We start from the raw sequence: 13,245 nt of genomic DNA, 5'->3' as shown, positions 1-13,245 counted from the left end.
TTCGAATGCACCATAATACCCTTGAGGCCCATCTGCATCATTCCGTATATCAATAATTCAATTCTTTCTATTGCTGAGTAGTATTCCATAGTGTGGATCCAGACTACTCCGTTTAATCATTCATTTCAATGAGGGACAGTTCAGTGCTGTCTTACCTTCTCCCATCACAGATTTATCTAGGACTATGTGTTTGTATGCATGCTAACATTTCTTTGAGATAAATGCTTAGATGTGCAATAAGACAGCAGGTAGAATTCAGTGTGCTTTGGAGTTGGTAAACTGCATTGCATTGTGACTACACCACTTTGGGGTTTTAGCTGTAATGCATGAAGAAATCAGTTTCACTGCATCCTTGCAAGAATTCTGCGATAAAAGGTAAGTATTCCTTTTTGATCGTCTTATAGCACTTCCCTAAGGACAATGATTCTCCCGTGTGCTTATGTGTCATTAATAATATGTGTTCCTTTGCAGCATATCTCATTTCATCTTCTGTGTATTTTATCATTTGTTGTTTACATAACATATACAAGTGTACATATCTATATATTCTCAGTCTGAAACTAGTCTTCTTACATTCTTAAGGAAGATGGAGTATTTTAGAGGATTCTAATTTTAATGAAGTCAGTCCCAGGTGTTGTTTTTTGTTGTTGTTTATTTTTGTGTAGGCAGACGATTTGGGTGATTGTTTCTTTCTGTTTTACTTTAGAATTGCATATCTAACTGAGACTTACATTTTAATGTATGATCTATGTGGAATTAATCTTTGAAGTATTTTTTTTTACTTTTTATTGTGCCTCTGGATGGATATTTACTCCTTTTGGCACCAAACATCGAAACCATTGGATCGTTTTCTAAAAAATTAAAAACTAAAGAGCTATAATAATTTCAAAGTCAAATTGGCCAATGTTCCTGAATTATACATTGACCTTAAAAACTATGATAACCCGAAGATGTGTATAAATTCACATAGCCACAAACATTACAATAAATAAAAATAAACATTACAATATTAATGGCTCAGAAAACCCTAAAAGGGTGTAAGACATGGCTGCTGTTGCAATACTCCTTTTTTTGGTTAACTTAGTCAACTTCTCTCTGTATCTGAAGTCACAGATGACTCATCTTATAAATTGGATTGTTAATCTTCAAGACATCTTAACCTCCAAACATGTCAATAACAACTGAAAGTGATGGATTTTTCTGATACTGATATTTGACAACTAGGAACTGTAAAGAGAAAATCAAATTACTTGAATAAACTAATGAGCTCTCGACTGTCAATATACAACTAAACTAAACATAGAAAAATAATGTTTTATTTTCTTTAATATCTTACACATCAAAAAATATCAACACCTAAATAGTATCTTCTATCTCATCCTACCTCTTCAGTGATCTCCATTCTATACACACAACTGGGCCATGGTCTCTGGATAAAATACCCAAAATCAGCACTAGTGATTTTTTTGTCTCTAAGTGCCAAATGATTTTGTTTGCTTGTTTGAATTAATCAATGGGTAAGCTTAACCGAGTGATTAAGAAAGTGATCTTGAGAGCCAGGCCTGCCTAGGTGCAAATCTTATCTCTTGTGTCTCTATGAAAAGAAGGAAGTGAATTTTTATATCTCAGATACATAAAAGAGAGAGAATACACTTAAACACATCTTACAGCTATTTTTAGAATTCAATAAACCATGACCACGAAACACTTAGAACAAGAAGTATTGTGCTTCGTAGACAAGTGGTTCTTACTCCTTGGTTCCTGCTCAGAAGCGTCAATTATCCAGCTCTGTATTCTGTTTTCTCTTGTCAGCAATACCTCTTACTCTTAAACAACTCCAAAGCAGGAGAGCAGCTCCTGGTCCGTGATGCTTGTGACCATGACCTATGTAATTGTGTTCAGTGTTGACACTGCCATCAGAATTATGCTTCTCTCTGTGTTTGGTTTTTTGGTTCTATAGCTATGTTAAAAAATATATCCCTTAAAATATAGGATCCAAACCATTTCGAAGTTTAATGTTCATTAAGTATAATTTAATGGTCGAAATATAACCGCAGCTCTATTATTCTACAACACAGCATCTCTAGATCCATTCAGAAACCCTTCGCCTTGCTTTACAAAACTACACCTCAGTATCTATATGTGGTTCAGGAATTTAGAAGGCATTCATATGAACACACAACAGAGTAAATTTATATCTTCCCTGGGAAGAAATTCACTTTAAAAACATATTCCTGTTCAACCCTTTGTCGAAATGCCATCTCATCTTTCCTAAGATGGCCTTAATTTTCAACTGAATGCAGCTAACTTTGCATCAGCTGGAATCCTGTAGTAGAGGCCTTTTCTGCCTCACTGCTTCAGTGCAGTGCTCCCTACATTGAATGTATGTGCTTCCATATTGCATGACCCATTATCATAGCAAATCAAAGAGGGAAGCCATGTCATCTAGTGAAAATAAACTTTTTTAATATGTTAGTTAACACCAAGATATACCCCTAGATGCCCTCATTTACTGCCCAAACAGAACTAATGCAGATGGGATATTTTTCCCTCCAAACTTGGTCAAATACAGCCTTGTCTTCGTTTGTTTGTTTGTTTCTTTCTTTCTTTCTTTCTTTCTTTCTTTCTTTCTTTCTTCCTTCCTTCCTTCCTTCCTTCCTTCCTTCCTTCCTTCCTTTCTTCCTTCCTTTCTTTCTTTCCTGTAATATCCCTTAACTCCTAGTAATCCAAAGGTAGTCTGTGTCCACTCTTAACTCCTTAATTAAGCCCTGTTTAGGTTAATGCCTCTCTACCACAGTGGAGAGGGATTGCCAGTGGCTGAAAATTCAACTATAATAAAGTCTTTATAAAGCCTTAAATGTTAGAAAACCTCAGACCTAAAATATGACTTCCTTTAGATATGCTAAGAAATAGTTCTGCATCTTGGAATTGGCCTGATTTCCAGATAGGTCTCTCTTTATCCTTCAATGTTAATTTAAGCTCGATTTCTCGAGTCCACACTTGAGACTGCCCACGTGCTCCCATGCCATCCTCCATTCAGACTTTTCTTGCTGCTGATAACACAGACTGACGTTTTCACACATTTGAATTTTCAAGGTCAATTACATAACACACCTGCATGAATAAGTAGCCAAGGACTATTTCCTGTAGCAGATAAAACAGGCGCTCAGACCTTAGCACAACTGACTTAATTATGTACATACCAATCAGGCCAGAAAACTCAGCACATATACAGCATGCCCAGCCAAAATGGAAAAAAAAAATACCTAATCCGTCAAAGTTCTGGGAAAGTCTCTAAAACAATTAACTTTTCTTTTAGGTTCCTATATTTCAGCTTCTAACTATTTTTTGTTAACTGAAATTGATTTTTGTGCTTCAGATCTCACCCTGAGAAAGCCTTGGGACTACACTGGGATCCCAAAGACCCACTGAAGTTATTGGCTGGCTGGCTCTCAAAGTTTTCATTTGGTTGGTTGTTTTGTTTTGTTTTGTTTTGTTTTGTTTTGTTTTTTGGGGGGATTTTTAGTGGCTTAAACCCATGTACAAATAGCTTTCTCTAGTAGATACCATGCAATAGTGGAATCTATAAAAAACAAAAGAAACAAACAACAAAAACTAATGATAAATAAAGAAAACCACCAAAGCAATCATAAGAGAGAGTGCAGTAGTTAGTAGTCACCAGGGTTCGAAACACTGCAGCAAAGCAAATCACTCCTCTTATAGTTCCTGGTTTGAATTTGCTCCAAAACTAGTTGTGGAACTAACATTTGAATGTCTGTGCTCTTCCAGAACTAAAGTGTTAAAAAAAATTGCAATTGGTATATGATGTTTTAATGTTTAGAAGGGTTTTTTCTTTCTTAAATTTATAAAATTTAAAAACAAAACAAAACAAACAAACAAACAAAAACTTCCCAAGATTCGAATCGTGTTAGGAGATAGGAGGAAAGACCTTCAAATGTTGTGTTCTATGGACAAGAGAGTCGAGTTTTACCCAAAATCCTCATATTGGCTATTTGACCATAGACTTTTCTAGAACTATGGGAAATCAAATTGCCTTGTGTTGAGAACACCTCTTTCATCTATCTTGTCACAGTAGTCAAAAACAACAAAATCATGCGGTCAGCTGTTGATGTCTAGAACAGAAGACAGCAGAGAAAAAAAGAAATCCTCAGAGCGATAGCTTATACTTCATCTTCTCTCACACAGTACATCCTTAGGAAATGTTAACAAAAGTGTACGTGTAACTTCAAACTGACAAATGTGTAGGCACATCTCCCGGCTAAGAATACCTTTGCTTTTGGACTTTCCTTACAAGAAGCAACTTCATTTTCAATACCAAGAATATGTCAATCGTATAATTAACCTCACTCCTTTAAATTAAAGTACAAGATGTTATGGAATTCTATATAGAAAAAGAATTAGACTTATAAAAATTCTTCTCCTACTTTTTATAAAGACTGACTCATATATAGAAAGAGTACAACCTACTTTAAGGAATTTTAGTTCCCTTGTGGGCTCCTTTGATCTGAATAAAAAGACCTATGTTAGTTATTAGGAAAAAATCTATGTACAAAAGCTGAAGTGGAGATGTGCCGTTGTCTGGAATCACATGTCCTACAAGAATATAGGTTGACACAAAATTACCTTCAATAAGTCTTTCTACTTATAAATGCAAACAACACCAACTTTACTGAGACAAATAGTGAATATTTTCTTGGGACCAAGGGAGGATGGTTGAGAAAAATGGAAATTGCATGTTAACCGGCACAAATATCTGTTAAGTGTCAAAATATTCTAGACGAGGTTATGGTGTTGGTAGTGATACCATAAAACTATGTTTGTTTTAAATTATAGAGTGATATACATTGAATTTGTGAAAGACAAGATATGTGAATACAGTCTCATTAAATAGTTATTGCCATCCGTGGTGGCAGTTGAGAGGCTGAGATCAGGTGGCTGGCAGTTTGAGAACACACTAGAATACATAGCAAAATCATGTCTCAAAAATAAAAGAAACAAACAAAGAAGAATTCAAGGAGCTCTGCATAGCTTTCATTTAAATTACTTTACATTTAAATTGCCTAATGTCTCTATGAAAAATAAAAACCATTTTGCCGGGATCAGTTTTTCCCATGGTCAGAATAACATCAAACACATAACAAAGCTCCCTATCGGCAAACTCGAAGGAATGAAGTTCACCATTCACCTTGTGCTCATGTCTGAAGCCACCTGCACCCTCTACAGCAACAGCCATCTACTCATAAACGCACTCTTTCTTGCACAGATAAAAATACCAAGTTAGTGCTATATTTAGAACAAATAGGACATTAGGTGTGTAAAGTGTCCTACAGCTCTGCTATCCGAGCGATCTGTGGCCTATAAATAGTGCGGAGCCTTTTCTCTCTCTGAACTACGCTCCTCTAGTCTACGTCTTGATACACGGACAACACAGGATAAGAAACGGAGGGAGACAGGGAGAAGCCAAACAGGAAGTAGTAAGGAAAACGCAAACCTGCTTGCCTCATGAAGTTCACATGCATCATCCAGTCGAATTAGGAATCATGCATGTTCTCTTTTTTGGGGGGGAGGGTGTCGACCCAAAAGCCACATTTTGAATATTTAGCTGTTTTGATTACCAAAGCAAAGGAAATCTGAGAAGTTCTCTATTTTCCTACAAGGTAAGTCATGGGGGTGTGGGTGTGGGGTGGTTTCCATGTGACCTCTGAACTTTGAACCACAACCTCCTGGCAGTAAAAACGTTCAGCACCTCATTTAATCTCTCTCTTCAGCACTAGAGGAGTGCTGAGAAAGGAAACGGGGAAAAAATAATCTGGGGACTTCATCAATTTTTCATGAATTTTCATTTAGCCCCGCACCCCCTCTTCCCTTGGTCGATAGATCAAGCTGCTGTCATATATTTACCACCTGGGGCTACAGCTGCCTTCTCTTGAGGCCACCAGGCTGGCTGCACGTCAGGCAGCCCCCCTTCCTCCCAGCGAAGGCTCTGGTGCCCCTTCTATGCTACACACCACAGCACTTGGTGGGAACTGAAATTCTATCTGCACCTCTGTGCCGGGCGCTCCTGAGGGACCCATTGGAAAACCACCTATTAACTTCATGAGTGCCAGGCCTCTTGCTGGTAGCCTTGTGATTGTGTTTTCGTTCCATTTAAAATCACTTTCTGACTAAACGTCTGCCTCAGAATCAAGTGAGTGGAAAGGACCTTCAGTGTTGTTCTGAATTTTCTTCCATGCATGCTTAAAATAAAACAAACAAACAACACACAATAAAAAATAATTGAATGATTCGATTCTAGCTTGCAATACTTGGCCATGAATGATTTTGTTGTCGTTGTTGTTGTTGTTTATTTTTTGCTTGCTTCCTTTTTTCAATCTTTTAATGAACTGTCCCATTACATTGCTAAAGAAAGGAAAGATAGACAGAGTAATAGAAGATAGATGAAAGAAAGAAAGGAAGAAAGAAAGAAAGGTAGAATGTGAGTATGAGAGAATATGGTATAGGAACAGACAGCAGACTTTCATACAAATAATAAAAACAGATGGCTATCAACAGGACTCTGACTTTCAATATTTTCTCATTTAAATAAAAAATCAAGGTCAGATAAAGGGAATCAAACATTTCCATACCGTTTTATCAAAATCATTTTACAATAACTGTGTGCAGTCATTGTGTTTTATCACAATGACAGTTGACAGAGAGTCCTCCCATGTCATGGGCAAAGTCCAGGGCTACTTCCCCCCCCTTTGTAGAACAGGAGGAGCCCATGTGATTCCACAGGCAGTAGAGTAGATTCGAGATGATTTTCACCAGGTTCCTGATACTTAAGGTGGAGCTTCCTTCTGGAAAAATAGGTATTTACTACTCTCCCCACTCCTTTACAGCCGTGTGCGTTGTCCACTACTGGAGGCCATGGCTTCTTTTATTTACCACTAACATTATTTGAAAACATTTTCCTTGTCACAACATTCTCTGTCACTGTAACACCTATTCTCCACAATGCTGTCTAGACAGACCCTCTTTTTCTCTTTTTCCTATGATCAACTAATGCTGGATCTAAGCAAATGGACTCTATATTTTATGATGGTTTACCATTGACAGACAACTTGCTCATTCTCCTGTATTTTTACGAACTTCTGTGACATCAAACTTTGTTTCAGAATGCCTTGTTTGCTCAATTCCAGAATCTATTTTATAATGGAATGTGAAGTGTTTTAACCTCAATACCTCACTGACATATCAAAACGTAAAACTGAAACTAAGCAATGTATACATGTACTTTCTCACCTCAATTTTCTATACCAGAAAATTGTAAAAATTCATTTTCTACCCAAGACATCACATGATATTAAAAAATCAGAGTTCAGGTGATGCTTCCCTTTTTAGGACATACTTATCATATTATTGCCTGGAAATATTTAAGCACTCTTCCCTATGTGTTCCTACTATCTATGCTGTTTGTCCCTCTGATGAGCCATAATTTTTCTCCATTTAATCTATTAAAAATATTAAAATTGAAGGGTATTCTGAACTCTGAGAATAGATTAGAATGTTTTCATTATTCCTGTCCCTCAGCACATTAATAGAGGATAGAATGGGTGTTGACCAATTCAGCCTTTCAGTTTTATGTACTAAGACACACAGGAAAATATAGGCTTGTAAGCTAATAGAAAAAGCAGAAGAAATAAATGAATATTATTTGGCCTTAGGTAGCTTCAAATTTTGTGAACTTGTGACATGGAATTCGAAGAAGGAATTTTATTCACTAACTAAAGCCAACTCGTAAGCTTTCTAGTTTTCGCTTTTGAGATTATAAGTAATTCAAACACTTATTAAACTTCATTTGTACCTCAATTTAAAATGTGTTGCCGTCATATTACATGGGAAAGAATCATGCCTTAATTTTTTCTCATTATTTATGAATTAAGTATGGGGGACAGTAATCTTTTCAGGAAAACATGAAAGTAAAAGATGATTGTGTTTGAGGATTAACTTCAACAAAACTAAGATTAAAAACAAATGTTTATTGCTATTCTACAAAGAAATTGCCAGCCGACTTTGAAATCTGTTTAATGTTCTGAAGTGAAATTAGTCATAGTAAAGTGGGATCTTGGCTGCTGAGCAATAAATGTTATAGGAAAAGGGTAGAATTTCTTCATTTTCATTTATCTAAAATCATTCTGTTTTGTTTGCAGTGTTCTGGGAATGCAGAAAAATCCCCTAAGAGCAAAAGTCACAAAAGTAAAGATGCCTTCCTGAAATCCCCACTAACTCGTTTTCCATCCTAGATCGTCTAGTCGCACTCTGATTGGTTACGAAATAGGTGGGCCATCTAGTCGCACTCTGATTGGTTACAAAATAGGTGGGCCATGCCCATCAATCACGTTTACAACAGAGAGATATGCATCGATAGATTTTGGCAGTGAAACATTTCCGTGTACTCAGAAGTTTCAGAAAGTTGTTATTTTTAAGTGGAAACTGTATATTCTTAAGGTTGTGGTTTCATATTATATTTCCTGATAAATTATAAGTCCTTCGTAAAGTATTGCTTTACTTTTAAAAAACAAAAACTGGTTTTATTTTGGGGAAATCACATCACTAGTAAATGTTTCAAATGTTTGTATTTTATTACGTTCCACACATAAAATTCGTATTTTAAGAACTTCCACTCATTTTTTTATTAAAGTTACATATGTAAACATCGGTTAGCTCATAATCTCTGGAATGAAAGTCTAAATCAGAAGACACGATGCTTGGGAACGAGAGCTTCACCAAGATTGTCAGATAAAGAATGGTTCAATTTGATCACAGAAAGACCCTTCCAGGTGCAAAAAATACATATTGTTGCAAACTTCGACTCTCTGTACATAACATAAGCATTATTTATCTGCTATGATACCATACAGAACATATTTCCTTTAATTAGCAGAAGGTCCGACTATTTCAAGCACCCTTCCAATTATCACAAGGGGACAACAGTCTCTACAATGGAGCAGCTGCTGTTATCCGACTCACAATTCACCGAAGGTACCAGCTCGCCATCGCCAGACCAAAGCAATCTATCCCACACCACCCTGGAAGCCAACGAAGTGTATATCTAAATAGAATCCAGGCACTAAAATCTTTACTGTCATTATTGGCATGGAAGGCTATATATATATCAAAAAGTTCAAAAGAGAAAGTTCTTATTTATTTTGAATATTAAGACTGTGTAGAAAATAGAAACTCTGACAGCAGCGTGCTCATTTGTTCTATATTGAGGTCAACGATAAAAAAATAAAACAAAGTTATCGTTATAGTTTGTGCTGTCGTCTCCCTTACATACCTACTGTTTCTCAATTTGGTCTATAAGAAACTGGAGATACTATAATGTAGAGAATAAGATAAGGTGTTACTTCAAACGTTCACATATATGTATACATACATATATGTGTATATGTAAGTAATGGAAACACGTGCAACATTGGTACTCAATTACGCATCTGATCAATAGTTGAAATTTACAATTACAATAGCCTTATGTATTGCCCATTGCTTCAATATAGCATTGACTTTATTCAAATTTAAGTAATCAAAATTGATGCAGCCCCTATACTGACAGTATTCTAGCCATATTTCCTCAGAGAAGAGGTTATGTATTATCTCAGATGTTTTACTCTGTAGATCCTAAGAATCAGTGAGAAAGGACCATATTTATTATGAAGAAGCAGAACGAGCACATGAGGCCCGTGGCGTTTACTTACATGCTACTTCCAGAGATGCATTGCGACTCACTGCTTCACCAAGATAGTTCCTTGCAACACAAACGTAAGTCCCTTCATCCGGTTTACTTCTGCGTCCGTGAACAATTCGCAAAAAGAATAAGGATCCGCTGGGCAGAAGCATCCTGTGTGACCTGGGATCATCCTTGTCTGTCTCCACCCGCTCACCATCCTTGTACCATTCGATGGTGGGGGTGGGCCGGCCCTCTGCTTTACAGTTCAGAGTGGTGGGCTCTCCCTTGGAGACGATGACGTCAGAAGGGTGTTCTACGATCCTGGGGGGAAAGTCTTCTTGACGAAGACGAGATCCTAAAAAACATGATGAAAAGATCAGGTTAACCCTCTCCTTAACCGTAATACACACTTCATCTAGATTCATACTCATAGGGTTGAATATTTAATGGAATAACCAGATACAATTTTTTTATTCATATTTTACTTTCCTGGTTTTCTATACATCTCTAAGTCATCACGACTCCTCTGTCAATAAATTAATGTAACTCTTAGTGGTGAACTACAACATATTCCATTAAAATGCAAGCAAAAGTAAAGAGAACAAGGCACCTGTCCCACCACACCCCATGGGGTGATTAACATGTTGAAATGAGGACCAACATGAATAGGACTGGCTGGCTTTTTCATCCGTCCATATTTATTAATTACTAGGAAAGCAAACCAGGTGGACAGCCCAACACCATTAACAAAGCACAGAAAAACCAGACAGTGTATACACCGTGCTGTTCACTCAAAGAGGAACGTGATGAGGCTGGTAAACTTCAAGTTAGTCTGAGCTGTGTATGTTTAATTCTGTGTGCAGCTAAATTTGAGATGCAGTAACATGGCCATCTGTGAAATAAGTTAAGTAAATAAGTGAATGAATAAATAATTTTGGTTTCCAGTATAATAGATGGAAAGCAATAGGCAAAGTGTTATAGGCAACCTATTCAAAATATTAACTAACAGACTTACTAAATGAATATAAAATTATATAAATAATAAATAAAATATATCCTGGATAAATAATATTGTAGTGGAAAAGTAGAAGAAATATATTTTGTATGTTAATATACAGATTTTAAAAAATTGGTATTTTTCCACAAGGTAAAATTGAAATGCCACACTTTTAATTGATGGTCATCTGTCCTCCAACCTTGGATGTGTTGACATTACGCTTTTCAAAGTGGTAAAATTGGTGACCTGTAAGACTTATGACCTACCAAAGTGTGATTAGGTGACTTTGGGTATCATTCTCAGGCAAGGTCAGATTTTAGATGGAGAGTGTGACCTGTGACTGTCTCTAGCTACCCATCTTGCCCATTTACCTGCACTCACCAAACATTATGCCACTTGCTATTCTGTGATGCAGGCAGGATACCCTCGCTCATGGCCATGAATAGGTTCTATGAAACGGAGTCTAAGGTATGCTCTTAATTAATAAAGTACCAGATATTTTGTGGTACTAACAGTAAATATGCTAATACAAACGCCAATGATATTCTTTTTTCAATTGGTTATTTTTTAATTTACATTTTAAATGTTATTCCTCCTTTCTTAGTTAAAGCCCATATCTCCTCCTCCATACCCCCTGCTTCTATGACTTTAAATGTAATGATCAGGCCTGCAACAGTTAAATAGAGCAGAAAATAAAATTGGAATGGTCTCATCATTCAGACAAAGATAGAGTAAAAGGAAGATATATAGAAATAATAAGTCCGAATCTGGATTTTAGGGTGCAATTGAAAGTATGTGGAATTGATATGAGCGCCCTCAAATTATGACAGGACAAAATTACAGCTCTAGGAAAGAGCCAATAAATAAGCCTCAAATAGCTCCAAGAATTATTTGTAGTTGTATATATAAAATGAGTGTTTAGGGGGACTGAATATAGTGTGCTGTTAGTGACAATGGATGATATGTGTTTCACTGAGTTTTAGAGAGTTCAGGGTCTTTAAATTTTGAAAGACTATATGTCCACGTGGGTTAAGCAAGTGACTCCATGACAGGACAGTGCAAGGCAAAGCTGAGATGTCTCTAGAACTCAGCAGGGCTGACACTACCCAGAGTGCAGGAGGAGGAATGCTCATTACCCAGAGTGCTACAGAACACTGGAACTTAGAGAGTTTTAATACATTCCGTGGCCCCAAATGAGTCGAAAAGACATAACGTAAAGATGAAGAGACCTCAGAAGCCAGAGTATGACTGCATACCTCCAATGTCTACATGTGCATTGCAAACATGATTCTTTCCCAAGGTGCACAAGCACCAAATAATAGCGAATATGATTTTCGGTGGCACTGAATTGAGAACAACCTTTAAGTTCTGTTAATAAAGGAAGAAGCTATGGTGGAAATGAGAGGAGACAAAAGAGAAGAAACAAGAAGGAAGGGGTAGAAATAAGAGGAAATACATGAGGAAGAAGGAAAGGGTCATGGGGTTTGACAGTAAAAAACTTGCACCATCTGCTCCTACTTAATATTGACTGACTCTACCCAAAAAATATGTTTATTTTTCATTACTATAACCACTCGACATGTTGGCTAGCAAACTCTTTTCTCTGAGTTTCAAAAACATTTTTTCTTAATTCTAAATTAGTGCTAATAATAAACTCATGATGTGGAATATTTAAACCAGATCATGAAACAGACACCAGAGCAAACAAACAGTAGCCACAGAATTCAGAGTGTCCTTGTAGCTGATATCAAATCTATTACCTTTACATTTCTCTTTTACTAACTGAGAAAATTGATTTTTAATTTAAAATGTTTTACTAAACTCACTCTTACCAAAGAAAAAAATGGGAAAATTGTAAAGTCTCCTAAAGACGATATACCAAGGTTGAACGTGTCATGTGACTTCTCCATATCCGAACTCATTGAAGGAACAGAAAAGAAACTCAAGATCTTTCATGAATAATGTTCCAGACACCCTTAAAGCATCAGCAGGGGAGTAAGGAGAGCTTGCACGCTGGGTGCACTGTGTCTTTTGAAAAAAATCATTTCTAAACTTAATTTCAATAAAAAGAACCTCCTGAATGCCACTACCCATACTGTATTTATTAAATACCTGCCTTGGTTTTTCAAAGGTCATCCACCCAGAATGTCTTTGAATATGAAATGATTCACAAATATGTATGCCATCCATGCACCAAACCCGAATCAATCTCTGTTATTTTCTATATTAATATTTCTGCCAGCAGACAAACCTTGAGATATTTATTCTTTTTATTTTATCTAAGAGTATGTGTTTGTGTGTGTGTGTGTGTGTGTGTGTGTGTGTGTGTGTGTGTGTGCATGCATGCACATGCCCCAATAGGTATGGGAGGACATGTGTATTTGGTGCATGTGTACATGTTTTTGCATGTACTTATAGGGCAGAAGTTGTATAGGCTCTATTCTTTGATTTCGTTCCTTCTTGTCTTTGAGATAGCATCTCTGAAAGAACCTGGGTTTCCCCAGTTTGTTTAGGC

General features: G+C 36.6%; 1 protein-coding gene across 2 annotated transcripts in view; it reads right to left on the bottom strand.

Moving 5' to 3' along the window:
- Nucleotides 1–9,195: 9,195 nt before the first annotated feature.
- The window catches only part of LOC116897713 (roundabout homolog 2-like), a 1,086,199-nt gene continuing 1,082,149 nt past the window's right edge, over nt 9,196–13,245 (bottom strand). For both annotated transcript variants that reach the window (XM_032899172.1, XM_032899171.1), the window contains one exon: nt 9,196–10,088. In XM_032899172.1, the coding sequence (XP_032755063.1) occupies nt 9,754–10,088 (335 nt within the window). In that variant the 3' untranslated portion in view covers nt 9,196–9,753. The remainder of the gene's footprint in view (nt 10,089–13,245) is intronic.

This window comes from Rattus rattus, chromosome 4 (genome assembly GCF_011064425.1).
Source record: "Rattus rattus isolate New Zealand chromosome 4, Rrattus_CSIRO_v1, whole genome shotgun sequence".
Classification (NCBI taxonomy): domain Eukaryota; kingdom Metazoa; phylum Chordata; class Mammalia; order Rodentia; family Muridae; genus Rattus; species Rattus rattus.
The sequence above is the reverse complement of the archived record's forward strand: the minus strand, read 5'-3'. Positions and strand labels throughout refer to the sequence as shown.